The sequence below is a fragment of the Hippopotamus amphibius genome, chromosome 5, assembly GCF_030028045.1.
Source record: "Hippopotamus amphibius kiboko isolate mHipAmp2 chromosome 5, mHipAmp2.hap2, whole genome shotgun sequence".
NCBI classification, from domain to species: Eukaryota; Metazoa; Chordata; class Mammalia; order Artiodactyla; family Hippopotamidae; genus Hippopotamus; species Hippopotamus amphibius.
In genome coordinates, this window is record NC_080190.1 from 49,083,868 (window position 1) to 49,099,331 (window position 15,464).

Genomic DNA, 15,464 nt, shown 5'->3' on the forward strand with positions numbered 1-15,464 from the left:
ATCCAATTATGTAAACCCCCAATATTTTCCCAATTCAGAATGAAGTCCAACATTCTTGCCTGTAAAGTCTTCCATGACATTGGCCGTTATTTCCTATCATCTCCCTCACTTGCTTTACTCCAGGCACCAAGCTTCTCTGCTATTTCTTCATTACCTCTGGCAAAGAACACTTTCCCCCATTTCTTCACATCCTCTGTGACTTTACTTAAATGTTAACTTTCTCACAGTGGCTGTATTTGACCACCTTTTTTAAAAAACCACTCATATCTGTCACCTTACTCTGCTTGGTTTTTGCTTTAGCACTTATTACCATCTGTGGCAGAGATGTTAACAGCTCATGAAGTATCCATTCCCCACCCCCATAACTCTTGCAATCAGGTAGGGCCATATGCCTAGTTCTGACCAATGGGCTGTGAGCAGGAGTGCCTCTACACTTCTAGGCAAAAGCATGTTGGAGCCACCTTGCAACCCTCCAGCTCTCTCCTCCCCTGCTGCAGCAATCTCAGAGACCACACCTTGCACTGGCAAGCCACACAGCAGAAACAGACTGAATCACTGAGTCATCTCATCAGGCAATTGCCCCAATGATTTTGCAAGGGTGAAGAATACACTTTGTTGTGTTAAACCACTGAGCTTTGGGGGTTAATGTGTTACCACATCGTAACGTAACATCTGTTATGGCCTGAATTATGTCTCTTTAAAATTTAAGTCCTAAGTCCCAGTACCTCAGAATGTGACTGTATTAAAGATAGGCCCTTTAAAAAGGCAGTTAAAGTGAAAATAAGGTCATTCAGGTTGGTTCTACTCCATAATGAATGGTATTCTCATAAAAAGAGGATATTCGAACACAGATGCCCATAGAGGGAAGGTCATGTGAAGACACAAGAAGGCAGTTCTCTGCAAGCGAAGGAGAGGGGCCTCAGAGGAAACCAACCCTGCCAACTCTCAGACTTCTAGCTTCCAGAACTGTGAGAAAATAAACTTGTTTAAAGCACCCAGTCTATGGTACTTTGTTATGGCAGCCCTAGTAAACGAATGCATCCTAACACCAGTACTCCATCTGGCACATTTATTTGTATTGTTTCCCTTCTCTGGAATATAAGCACACACTGAAAGCAGAGATGTTTAGTTCAACACTGTGTCCACAGCATTTAGAATAATGCCTGACACCTAATAGATGCTCTCGATTAATATTTATCGAATGACTATACTGTATTTAAGTGAAATTTTTTCAAAGAAAATCTTTCAGGCTCTACTCATTTTATTAACTTTCTATAATATTTTTTAAATTCTTCTGAATTAAACTTCCCTTTTCATTTCTAATTTCACTGATTTGCTTTTCTTTCTTAAGGTAATGTTGATATAAACTTTGCTGAAATATTGTAGAATAAGTGCAATTTTATTCAGTTTCTAATATTCACTTTCTCTTCCTGATTTCCATTTTCTCTTTTCCTTTGGTTCTCTGAATTCTTTTCCCAAGTTTTAGATTAGTTATAGTTTTACTCTTTCTTGGCAACACAGACATTTCTGCCTTAAGTTATTCCCAGAATAAAGAATATAGCACTATTTTCTGGTAAGTTACAACTTTGACTGTGTTGTGCAAATTTCAATAAGTACTATTTATGAATGTTGGTGTATAAAATAATACATTCTAGGATACATTTTAAAATGTGTGAAGAATTTTTTTAATTTTCAACTATTGTTAAACATTATGACAGCATTTTACAACAGAGTAGTTCTAAGAATGTAGTGTTTAAATTGTCTACTTTTTATATTTTCATGGATTTTCCTGCCCCCAAAGTGAACTTTTTATAAAGGAATCAAATACTTGAGAAAATACATTCTATTTGTCTCATTTTATTGTGTACAAAAATGTTAAATTCATCTTGCTTTTCACTCTTGACTTGTCCTGTGACATCTACAGTGGATATTAAGGCACTTACTAGCTAGTCTATTCCACTTCTTTTTGCACAGTTTTTAAAAATTTTTTTAATAAACTATTTTTAGAATAGTTTGATTTATGTAAAATTTTCAAAACAGAGTTCCCATATATCCCACACCCACTTTCCTCTATTAATACTTCATATTAGTATGGTATATTAAAATCTATACTTGATTCAGATTTCCTTAGTTGTCGGGTTTTTTTTTTTAATTTTTGGCTGCACTGCATGGCATGTGGGATCTTAGTTCCTGGACCAGTGATCCAACCCACACCCCACCCCCCGCCCCCTTGGGAAGGCAGCGTCCCAACCACTGGACCACCAGGAAGTCCAGATCTCCTTAGTTTTAACCTAACATCCCTTTTCTGTGCCAGGATCCCATCTAGAACACACATTACGTTGTCATCACATTTCCTTAGGCTTCTCTTGGCTGTGGCACTTTCTCAGACTTTGTTTTTGATGACCTTGACAGTATTGCAGAGTACAGGTCAGTCATTTTGTAGCATGTCCTTCAGTTGGGAATTGTCTCATGTTTTTCTCATGGTTAGACTGGGGCTGTGTTTTTGACAGGAAGATCACAGAGGTGAAGTGCCATTCTCACTACATATAATCAAGTGTTCATTCTATCAACATGACGTATCATTGTTGATGCTTGACCTTGATCACCTGGCTGAGGTAGTATTGTCAGGTTTGTCCACTGAAAAGTCACTCTTTTTTCCCCCTTTCCATACTAAACTCATTGGAAGGAAGTCACTAAGCACAATCCAGTTGAGGCATGGGGAGTTATGCCCACCTCCTTGAGGAAGCACTGTCTATAGAATCCTTCTGAATGGGAGATATGTCTCTTCTCCATCATTTTAAAATGTAATCATTTATGTAAATATAGACTCATGGATATTTGTAGCTTGAGTTACAGCCCAATACTACATTATTTTATTGCTCAAGTGTTCCAGGTTTGGCCACTGGGAGCTCTTTGAGTTGACTGCTGCATCCCTTTGACATACCCCATCATGATTGTAGGTTTTTGGTGTGCATTTTCTTTTCTCAGCACTTCCTTACTTTCTGGCATTACAAGAAGTCATATATTTCCTGTTCCAGTCCTAGAATCAGCCATTTCTCTAAGGAAGTATGGTATCGTCTTTTATGGTACTAGAAAGCAACATCTGGGTGCTAGGTGTGCTCATTGCTACTAGGATATTACTGCTTCTAGTCCCTCTGAGCTGACACAGCAATGAAACATATTCATACAATTAAATTTTTTGGTGTTATTTTTTGGTTCTGGCCTCGCCACAGGGCCTGCAGGATTTTAGTTCCTCCACCAGAGATCAAACCCGCACCCCTTGCAGTGGAAGCACACAGTCTCAACCACTGGGCCGCCCGGGAAGTCCCAAATTAAATATTATTAAGCAATAAGAAGAAATGAGCTAAAAGTAAAAAAGTAAACTAAAATTTGTCTGTATCTTTCTAATTCAGGTATTTCCTGTACAGCAAGGTGTTGCACTTTATTTTTTGATCCTACCTGTAACTTTTTCTTTTAATGACTTGTCTATTAGCATTCATTCCATCCTTTATCAACTTTTCTTGCCTTGATGTCTCTGTTTTAAATGTCTACTTTAAGTATCTCTATTGGTAAACATTGCTTTTTGTAAAATTAGACTGAATATATTTATATATTAAGGATGTGATTATAACATGTGATTATAAAGAAATACTAACTATACAGACTAAAATCTCAACCTTATTTTTTTTTTCTTTGTATAGAATAATGTTTGATTCTCTTCTTGAGCAGACTGGATATGAGCTTTTGGGCTGATCTAGTGTCCCCGAATTCTTTTCATTAGGTTTTTGTCCTTTATATTTTGCTTCTATGCCAACAAACCTTAAATTCTCATACCTTTTGGAATCTAATCATTCCTTTTTTTTTTTCTCTTATCTGTCTGATTTATTTCACTAAGCATAATACCCTCCAGGTCCATCCATGTTGTTGCAAATGGCAAGTTTTCATTCCTTTTTATGGCTGAGTAGTATTCCTTGCAAGTAGTATATACCACATCTTCTTTATCTATTCATCTGTTGATAGATACTTAGGTTGCTTTCATATCTTGACTATTGTAAATAATTCTGCAGTATTTGGGTGCATGTATCTTTTTGAATTTGTGTTTTCATTTTCTTTGGATATATACCCAGGAGTGGAATTGCTGGACCATATGGTAGTTCTATTTTTAGTTTTTTGAGGAACCTCTACACTGTTTTCCACAGTGGCTATATAAATTTACATTTCCGCCAACAGTCTACCTGGGTTCCCTTTTCTCTGCATCCTTGCCAACATTTATTATTTGTTGTCTTTTTGACGATAGCTATTCTGACAGGTGTGAGGTACTATCCCATTGTGGTTTTGGTTAGCATTAATCATTCTTTTGTAGCAGAAACTGTAGGTAGCTGATGCAATCTCCATTTCCAGCCTTTTTTTCCTTGCTTGAAACTGCTACAGTGGAAAAGCTAAAATCTTGATCTCCCAGCTGCCCTTATATTATAATAATGTTCTGGTCAATTAAATACAGGTTAAAGTCTCTGAGTGGGACATCCCTTCCTGAATAAAGAGGTAAAGCCCAACTAGGAAAAAAGTCTTTAGGGAAATATATATATATATTCTCATATATATTTTTTTTCTTTATGAGAATATATACATATTTTTTCTTTTCTATTCTCCTAGATCTCTCCTTCATCGTTAACCCCTTTTTCTAGCTAATTATCATTTGTTACTCTTTGAAAGGTTTCAACTTAAAGAGTACTGGTCTAGATCAGAGGCTTCTGCTGCATATTTGCATAGCTCCACATATTTTTCCTTTATAATGTTTATCAAAATTATAATTAAATAATGACATGGTTAGTTGTTTAAAGTCTGTCTGTATTGCAATGTAAACTTCATCTATATTCCAAACAACTAATTATAATTCCTTGCACATGGGAGGCACTCAATAAATACTTGCATCAATGAGTTTCCAAAAGAGGATTACCTGACAAAGCACAATCACCAAGTACACATAAATTAAGCAATACTTCCACTTTTATCCTTGGCCCCTACCCACACTAATCAGTCACATTCTTACTTCATAGCCATGTACAAAATCATCAAATATTTTTAAAAAGATCAATAGCACAAAAGAGATTACCACTGTGAAATAATCCAAGAAAATGAATTGAAAAAATTCAATTAAAAAAAATTTCAGTTTCCAGAAATAAAGCTGACTAGGTTATCTGAGCCACTCCTCCAGCTGACAAAAATTTTAAATGTATATATTCTTAAAGAATCAAAGAACTAGCGGGGCTTCCCTGGTGGTGCAGTGGTTAAGAATCCACCTGCCAATGCAGGGGACAGGGGTTTGAGCCCTGGTCTGGGAAGATTCCACATGCTGCTGAGCAACTAAGCCCGTGTGCCACAACTACTGAGCCCAAATGCCACAACTACTGAAGCCCATGTGCCTAGAGCCCATGTTCCACAATAAGAGAAGCCACCACAATGAGAAGCCCGCGCACTCCAACAAAGAGTAGCCCCTGCTCACAACTAGAGAAAGCCTGCGTGCAGCAACAAAGACCCAACACAGCCAATAAATAAATAAATAAGAATCAAAGAACTGGCAAGATTTTCAAGAATCACTGGGCTAAAATCTAAGTGAGACTATGACTCACAGGGCCAGGGAGACAGAAGTCAAAGCTCAATATCATTCAAGGGAGACCCTCTCTCCTTCAAAGCTGGGCTCATACTCCACCTCTCACTCCTAACGCTGCAAAGAAAGGTAACTTGGAGCTGGTGGGGGGCTGGCTGAGAGGGGCAGAAACATGTGAGAAGTAAACAGAAACCAGTCACTGGAATGACTAGAGTTAGTAAGTACTGGTAAGGATGTAGAACAGAGGAGGACTCTCAAAGAGTTATGAGTAGAGATAAGCTGGTAAAATCCACTTTGGAAAATTCTGAATATCATCCAATAGGTTGAACAAACACAATAATCATCCATGATCCAGCAATTTTGCTCTTAGGTGTAGACTCAGAAGAAATGTGTATACATGTGCTCCAAGAGACATGTGCACAAATGTTCATAGCAGCATTGTATGTAATACTCAAAGCTATAAACAACCCAAATGTCCATCAATGGTAGATGGAAGAATAAATTGTGGCACAGTCATATAAAAGAATACAACACAAAAAAAAAAGAATACAATACACCAATAAAAACTAAGTACGACTACATGTGACACAGATAAGTCTCATAATCAACACTGAATGAAAAAGATAAAGAATACACACCATACAATTCCATTAGGTAAAGGTTTTAGTTTTTGTAAAGCAAAACTGCAGGGTTACATGCTCAGATGGTAAAACCATTAAAAAATGCAAGAAAATGACTATCACAGCACAGAAAGATGGTGGTTACCTTTATAGAAGAGGGGATAGTGATTGGGAAAGGATGGGGGCAGGAATGAGTTCTGGGGTACCGGCAATGTTTCTTATTTCTTTTTTTGTTTCTTATTTCTTAACGAGGGCAAGAGTTACACAGAGATTTGCTTCCTTCAGGAAGTAACGACAGAGTTGGCATCTGACTAAAGAGTGGGTGTTAACAAGGGAAAGCAGGCTGGAAAAACAAAAAGAAAGTTAGTGTGGGATAAATGGTACAATATGAGGCTGGAGAAGCAGATTCCTAGGGCCAGACCACAGGAGTCTTACTAGTAAAAAGGGTTAAGGATTTGGGTCTTTAAGAACACAAGAAGTCACTGACACATTGTATTGATGTGCTCAGTTTTTTGGTTCCACATGCACAGTACAGTTAAGAGTAGACAACCGGTTATGAAGGGCACAGAACTAATTCACGGAGCCCAGTTAGGAAGATATTGCAACAGCTCAGGTGAAAGCTACAGTAACATGGACTAGGGTAACTGCAGAGGAGTGAGTGAATTTGAAGTAACTACTATAACTACAAATAACATCATTATAGACTAAATATATGCTTCTCCTCCAAATTCATATGTTGAAGCCCTGACCCTCAGCGTGGCTATATTTGGATGAAGGAAGGAATTAAGATGAAATGAGGTCATTAGAGTGAGGCCCTCATCCCATGGTATTAATGTCTTTTACAAGAAGACACATCAGAGTTCCATGTGTGCACACAGGAAAGACCATGTGAGAACACAGTGAGAAACTCTCTGAAAGCCAGGAATAGAGATCTTACCAGAAACCCACCCTGCTGGACCTTCATCTAGGACTTCTAGCCTCCAGAACTGTGACAAAATTCATTTCTGTTGTTTAAGCCACCCAGTCAGTGGTATCTTGTGTTATGGCAGCATGAGCAGACTAATCCACTAAAAAATTGGGAAGTAAAGTCTTGAGGTAATGTGTTATCATGCTAAATTCTTTACCTGTAATAATGGGGCATCAAAAAATAATGTCTATATTGGCTACGGTTATGATGGTAACAATCAGAAAAACTAAAATAGAAATCATTAAAAGAGATTGGGGGAGGTATATGGTGAAATTTTTACTTCCATTTTTCACCCTTATATAGTTTTTCTAAAACCATGTAATTTACTTTCATCAATCACTTTGAAAGTTTAACATAATTTTCAAAGAAAAATGAGAACATCATACCTTCTTTCCTAAATTTCAGTCATTCACATCTACTTTTTTGATTTTTGTTATATGTACTTTTGCTTGGCAATTTTCAATCAACGTTTTTGACCTATATCAATTTATTTTATTTTCAACTTAAGTTACTTAGTTACATTTTTTTCTGATACACATTAAAATATATAATTATTAAAAAATGCTCATTCACATACCACTTAAAAAACCACCTCTTGTTCCAGGAGTGGTATAGGGGTCATAATTTGGAAAACACTGCTAGATACAAGACTGAATTATCTATCATGATGGCATAACCATATTAAACATGTATCAGAAAGTTAATTCCTGTCTTCTTTTTTATAATTAAGTACCTCCACAAGTTACAACACTGATAAAATTTTTAAATATCTTAGTACTTAAAATTCCCATATTAGAATGATTAAAATTCACTAAACTTAACTTGAAAATAGTTCACATAGGTAAAAGTTAAAAGTTTTCATATTTTTTAGTGTTGCTAAAACCAAATGCTTACTGTTTAAAAAAATCCAGAAACTAGATTTTATTATATAAAGTTAGTTTAGTTACATAAAACAACATAAATGCCTTCTTTATCATGGTATGCTGTCCAATAAAATTAATTCATTTAACCAATGTTTAACCAGTGCCTATATGAAAGGCATTCTGCTAATTACTGTCAATGCAAGGACAAATCTGAGGTCTCTAAAAATTATGATCACTTCCTCATAAGAATTTAAGGCATAAAGAAATGCCTCCCAATAATGATATAATTTCTTGAATTAAACTGGTTTATTTCTCGGTGACTTATAAATTAGTAAAAAGACTCAACTGTGACCAAAATCTTTGGTAAACTTAAAACAAGACTTATTTCTACATGGTCTTGGTTTAAAAAGCATAGTGCACTAAGCATATACCAAACATGTCCTAAGCACCCATATTTATCTATAGAATAAATATGTCTTGGTCCATTTTTCAGCAGTCTATCCATGTAATAGAGTTCTTAGATTTTAAATATCTAAAGCACAGGTTGTCTTGATAAAGGGAGGAAAAGCTGAACTACTCAACACAGATGGAAATTTTTTATTAGCCTGTACAGGCCCCCCTTAAAAAGTATGCTATCATCAACCCCTAATTGCATCACTACTACACTAATTTCTCACCTTTCCCTTTTGTAAATGTATTTCCTTCTTGCTCTGAAGAAGCATGCCTTCAGAGAGATGAAGGCATCTTTCTCCACTCAACATTTAATCTCTTATAGGAAGTAGAGGAAGGGTAACAGAACTCTCCATTCAGCCCTGCATGGAGAAAGAGGCCCTGCAGCCCTGTGGAGTGCCTAAACTAGCCTTCTGGTACCTGTGCAGATCCCACTTGGGTTGCTTGCCAGCTATTTACCAGGGTTTAGCATCAGATTCAACTAAGCTTCCATAAAGCAAGTGACTTCCCAAAAGCCTGAATGGTATATTTGGTATATTAGCTACATCTGGGGAGCAGGGCCATTATACCTTAAAAGCATTCTTTTATACTGACAGTCATTTTTTCCAAGTAGAATAAATTACTTACTTATTTAATTAAATGGCTTTATTTTAAAGTATTTATAAAAGAAAAATTACTATAAATAATCAAATAATCAAAATCATAATGAAATTGAATATTTATTTGAATTTCTCCTGGTAATAGCACTCAACATAAGAAAAACAAACCAAGCTGTGAGATTTTGTTTTAAATATAGCCATTTTTCAAAAAATGAAAAGTTGGGTTCTATATTTAATGGCAACAAGCGGGACATCTTCAATTTTAAAACTACCATTCAAAAAGTAGTATTTTAAGAAATACATACTATGATTAACATGATGTGTTTTATAGAATGGATACATATCTGAATGCCAATCTGAATATGGAAGAAATACATATGTTAAAACCACACTGGAAAACCAAATGTTCTTTTCTATAAAAAGCTTGAAATGAAAAGGGAACTTGCCAGTAAACTCACTAAACTTTCACGTATGGGATATTTTTTTTTTAAATCCCCACCCACACCACCCCCACAAAAAAAACATGTAGGTTTGAGTAAAGCCATTGCACGAAGGCTCATTTCTGTACAACACAGAAGCTGGTTACATAGTCAACGTTAACTTCCTAAAGTGCATCTCTTGAAGACTTGTCTAGTAAAATTGCAATATCAAATATAAATTACTTAACACACGACTTGCAATAACAAAGCTAAATCATTACAGTTTAAAGTTTTCAAAACTACTTTTAAAACTTTTGATTCACCAAAGAATAAAGATGTTAAATACAGTAGTATTCTCATTCTCCGACAGTGTGCATTATATGCTTTTGTTATTTGGCAAATCTTTTGGAGTCGAACAAAAATAATGCAGTCTAAACAATATTTCTTCTGTCATTGTAATACGATTCCTCAGGCAGAACAGGCGCAGAGCAAGAGTTAGATTTTTGGAAGTTTCGGTGCGTTAACCACAGGATTTGCCTCCTGTAAGTATCTCCTCCCTGCACTCTTGTAATCATATGTGCAGCTGTGAGTTTCTGCATAGCGATGAGATGCACAAAAGTTGTTTCCACATCTAAAGCACAAAAAAAGTTTATGTGAATAGTCACATTTCTATAAGAGCCTCATCTCTTTGGGAGATCAAAGCTTGACTTGAGGTAGTCCAACAGGAGCCCTTTGGTTCTCTTCAGCAGTTTCAGGGCTGACATTTCCATTCTATTCATGAACAAGCACAAGCACCCCCCAAAAAGAACAAGTTAATTGTTCATGAATATGAGACTTTATAATAAAGAATCCCTTTGGAGTGAAACAGAGTGTAGACCTTTATGAAGTAGTAAAACTGCAAAAGCCAATAAATATGTCTACCATTTCTCTTATATCTAGTAAACCTGGGAAAACTTTGAATTTCTGAGAAATTCAGTCTTATAAGAAAATTAAATTATGTAAAACCTAACTATACCATGAAAGGATTTTAAAGTACTTCTAACAACAAGATAAGCTGTTTCCATTTGAACAGAATACACTCTAAAAAGCAGCAGCTTTGTTTAACGCCTGGCCTCAACCTAAGGGCAGACACGATCCTTGGAGTATATTAATCAATGCTAATGATTATACATAGAAAAAAATCATTATTTTTATAAACATATTATTCATCTGTTTTTGAAATAAAAGTGTATCATATAATCATAATTTATAGTACTTTAATGTTAAATTTAGTCCTTTTTTATTCAATTTAAAACAGAATGGGAATTCTCTGGTGGTCCAGTGATTAGGACTTCAAGTTTCCACTGCAGGGGGAAAGGGTTCAATTCCTGGTTGGGGAACTAAGATCCCACATCCTGCATGCCACCTGGCATGGCCAAAAAATAATTAATTAATTAAAATAAAATAAAATAAAATAAAATAAAATTGAATCTTGGAGGAGGGGCACTTCCAAGCTACATTCAAAGAAAAACCAAGTATATCTTTCATAAGACAAAGAAAGTGCGCTCTTCCATTGGTTTATATATCCTAGTGTAAAGGGCAGGGGAGGATCTCACGATTTTGGAAACGCATAAGCTATCTACTTGCTCTTTACTTCAGCCAATAAGGAGTTCAGCTTGGGCTGATATTTGAACATCATCTTAATGATGTTATGAAGAGGCAATTTAAAGAACATTTTATATTGTATCCCCAAGCTGGGTCACCACAAAGAAAGCACCTCAGCTTCTCAGCTAGCCAACCTGCCTGCATTCGTAGCTAGTAGCCAGTCCAGTTTTCTTTCCACAAAGAAAACAATGCTTTGTTGTTTTCTTCTTTGTTTGAATAGGGGCTTTCACAGGTGGGAGGTGATGAACACATTCTCCTGTTTAGAGAAAGGACACCTTCATTAATACAGACATAAAATTCTAAACGTGAAATACTATTAAGGAAAACATTAAACACATTCCTGTCACAGCAAACCTCTAAGCCATAAAAAATTAATTTGTGCTTTTTAATATCTAAAATTATTTACAGAGTCTACAAGTAAAGATGCACTAGAACTGTTATATTTTTTAAGACGTGGTAGGTTTCTACCGACTGAGACATATTTTTAGGACTTATATTTTTTACATACCAACACATTTCTGATTATTTCTGAGGGTACTCAGTATATTTAAAGTATGCCAAACTTTGACAGAAAATCAAGAAAAATATCTGGTTCAAAATCATATTTATGAAGATTCTGAGGAACAATATAATATGTATTACAATCACTCTGTTCTTTCACACCAAGAATGATCACAAGAGTATCATGAAACTGGTCTTTTAGGCGTAATTCTATCATAGAAACTTGTGGGAAGACATTCTGGAACCTTTTTGAAACATTGAAAATGTTGAAGTATGTGGGCCGAGCGATGGGATTCAGAATGTCCTGCTTGAGCAGTGGAGGAGCTGAGGGTGCGGGGCATGGAGACTAATATCACCCTGTTTGGTCCTGAGGGATGGCTGGTTAGCCAAAGACGGGTAAGATTCCTCAGAGGAGGAACAACCTAAGACAGGCACAGCCGCAGAGGGGCCAACAGGGGTGGTGCATAGAGCCTTCCTTATATCACCGTGTTTGGCCCTGGAGGATGACTGGTTAGCCAGAGACGGGTAAGATTCCTCAAGGGAGGAACAACCTAAGACAGGCACAGTCACAGAGGGGCCAACACGGGTGGGGCACAGACCCTTAATCCTTCTGAGAGAGGTCTCCTTCCCCCAGGGCTGCTTTGCTCTCCACACCCAGCTCAAATCAGGACCCAGGAGGCAAACAAAGATCATTGCCCCCAGTCATGTGAGGCCTTAGATTGTTTATGGGATTAACCTGGGAGTGTCAGACCCTTAGACTATGCCGAGAACTCAATAAAAGCAACGTGGGATCAATCAGCAAGGGTCTTGATCCGAGAGGTCTTGAGCCCCCCCGGTCCCACTTTTCTCTTCAGTCTGTGTTTGTGTCTTCTTCAAGCTTGCGGCACCCGTCACTCACCTCGAGTCGCCGAGCTGGTCTCGGCAGAAACTAAATCAATCAAACCACAAGCAAGCTATTTATTCTTTCAAAACTTCAATTTGTTCATTTTTAAGATAATAACACATGTATTTTTCTCCCTAAGTTTCTAAGTGTTTAAAGGCCAACTCAGTTCTCACATATAAAAAACATTCTGAAAATTTTAAACATTATAGTTATATAAAATATATTATCAATAGTGATTCACAGGTTGAGTGCACTGCTCGATTTCACAGTACTACTACCTTTTCGAAAAATATTTACTAAATTCTGGGATATTGATTTTTTATCCTGAGAATAAGAGCACACCTGCTACTATATGAGAAAGAATTAAATCAATTTCTTTAAGTACTTAGAACTAAGCAAAATGCCAACAAAAATCACTCATAAGCAGAGAGGTTCAATGTCACTATCCATAGTTGCTACACTAACATTACAAGTACACAGTGCCTGGTGGCACCCAAAGGCCAAGAAACAAGAGGCAAACAAAGACAGCAAAAACAAAGGGAAGGAGTGAGGGAAAAAAAAGGGTAGAGTGTTCATGGAAATGGTACCCATTCTCCATACTGAAAAATGTTTGCGAGGTCTGGGCTTAATGTTGATCTGGTAGCTAAAAGTTTCTGAAAATCCTTCAAGGGTTCAAAAAGTTGGAATTACAATTAATTGGCACTATGCCTTTTGCCACAACCCAGACTGGGTGCTGGATATACAACCCAGTAAAATTAAGTATGCTTGATTACCAGTCTAAAATACATTCCTAGATCTTGCCCAAAACTGGAAAAAAATTGCCTAAAACTGGAAACATTATTTTGACTAATTTAATTATGACCCCTAATGGTGGCTAGGCACTAATTCAAGTTAATAAGCACTTTCTTCTTTAAGTGCATTTAGAGTTATCAAGAACATTTCACAAAGGTGATGGGATACTTTTCTCTTCTTAAATAATAAAAAATAAGCATTTGCACAGGACACGGAGGAAAGGCATATACTACCAGATATCCTCTGAAGCTCACCTAATTGCAATTATCTTTGAAATTCAGGCTTAGGATATTCCTCTTAAAACAATAGTAGAAAAATCTGTTGACAAAAATTTAGTTCAGTGTAATCACATTTTCATGTTTTTCTCTCCTTGGGAGTGCTTTATTCAATGTTTCCCAAACTTTTTTTTATTCAAGAACTCTTGTGAATGTGCAGAAACAGAGAACATAGTAGTGACTGGAATGAGGTGGCACAGAAACAGAACCACAGTCTTCTCCTATGAGAATGGTTTTCATATATCCTTCTACCCATTAGAGGAAAAGAATTTATTAGTCATATACTCCATGCTAGGAACCAGCCCTAATATATAGTTTCCCTACTACCAAAAGGAAAAATTCAACTTCCATGGATTGACATTCAAGGTCTTATATGTCCAACATGATACCTTTCTAACTTTCCAGAGTCATTTTCTGTCGTTTGCCACATCATACCCACCCTGAATGATGCACCAGACGCATCTGCAATCTCTTCTTCTAAAATGCTCCACTAACCTTGTTAATCTAGTAATAAAATACCATCAATTATTAACTGGTCTCTGAAGCCTTCTCTCAGATGTGTAATGAACACATGAATAAAGGAAAAGTCAATAAAATAATGCCAATGTGAAGAGCTGCTTTTCAGAATGAGAGCAAAGATATTTGGATTAACTCACTTGTTTGGCACTTCCTAGTTTAACACAATAATCTATAAAAATTCACCCAACAGAAAAGGCAGCCAACAAAGTAGTAAACAGTGTTCGAGATGTAAGCTTGGTAACCATTTGCCTAAAAATGATAACTAAAACAATGAAGATGGATAAGAATTCCAAGGGAGACCCTACAGTGAAAAGCAAACAGGACCAATGGAGGAACTAGATTAACTCAATTAAACAAAACTTATGCCAAAACTTTCACAGATTCCTCTAGGTAATTCAGAATGACACAGTTATTAATGAAAGGAAATGGCAGCAAGTTACACAGCTCTAGTTTGGGGAATCATCACTGCAGGTAGCAGCTGATGACATGACCTAAATGAAATCAATCAAAAGAGTATACACGCGGGGACAAGCACAGGGGCTGGTAAAACACATTAAAAAGAAAACTGTGGTTTAAAAAACCAAAATCAAACAAGACCAAAAATCTACAAAAGTGCAATAGCCCAGAATAAAAAAAGAAATAAAGAAAAATGGAGAAAGAAAGGAAAAGAAAAGAAACTATTTCAAGAAGGAAGGCCATATAATCAAGTAAGATAAGGATACAGAAGCATCCACTTGATTTACAATTATGGAGATCTTTGGTGACCTCCAACAGCAGTTTCAGAGGAGCAGCAAGAAGAGCAGAAAGCAGTGTAGCCTGAATTAGAGTTAAGAGAGATGGGACAAGTACAACACAAACTTCCAAAAGGCTGAGCTGTGGGTTAGGACAGGACAGATTTAAATAGGTGTCAAAGAAAAATAATTATAACATTAAAAGTAGATACATTACAATAATCAAAACAGTGTGGTATTGGCATAAAGACAGCCATGCAGATGGATGGAACACAACAGAGAACCCAGAAATAAACTCTCACTTATCTAATCAAATGATTTTTGACAAGGGTGCCAAGACCATTCAATGGGGAAAAGGACAGTCTTTTTTAACAAATGGTGCCTCGAAAACTGGATATCCACATGGAAAAGAATAAAGTTGGACCCTTACATTACATCATAAATAAAAGTTAATTCAAAGGTATAAAAGATGTAATATAAGACTAAAACTATAAAACTCCTAAAAGAAAATATAGGGGAAAAGCTTCATGACACTGGATTTGGCAACAATTTATTAAACACAACACCAGGCATAAGCAACAAAGGAAAAAATA

At 36.4% G+C, this 15,464-nt stretch overlaps 1 protein-coding gene across 4 annotated transcripts in view; it reads right to left on the minus strand.

The window, feature by feature from the left end:
• Window positions 1–9,257: 9,257 nt before the first annotated feature.
• ZFAND4 (zinc finger AN1-type containing 4) overlaps window positions 9,258–15,464 on the minus strand; it is an 86,336-nt gene continuing 80,129 nt past the window's right edge. For 3 of the 4 annotated variants that reach the window (XM_057737484.1, XM_057737485.1, XM_057737483.1), the window contains 2 exons: window positions 11,309–11,426; window positions 9,258–10,157 (listed from right to left, as the gene is read on the minus strand). In XM_057737484.1, the coding sequence (XP_057593467.1) occupies window positions 10,022–10,157; window positions 11,309–11,426 (254 nt within the window). In that variant the 3' untranslated portion in view covers window positions 9,258–10,021. The remainder of the gene's footprint in view (window positions 10,158–11,308; window positions 11,427–15,464) is intronic. The other variant, XR_009054040.1, reaches the window with a different exon arrangement.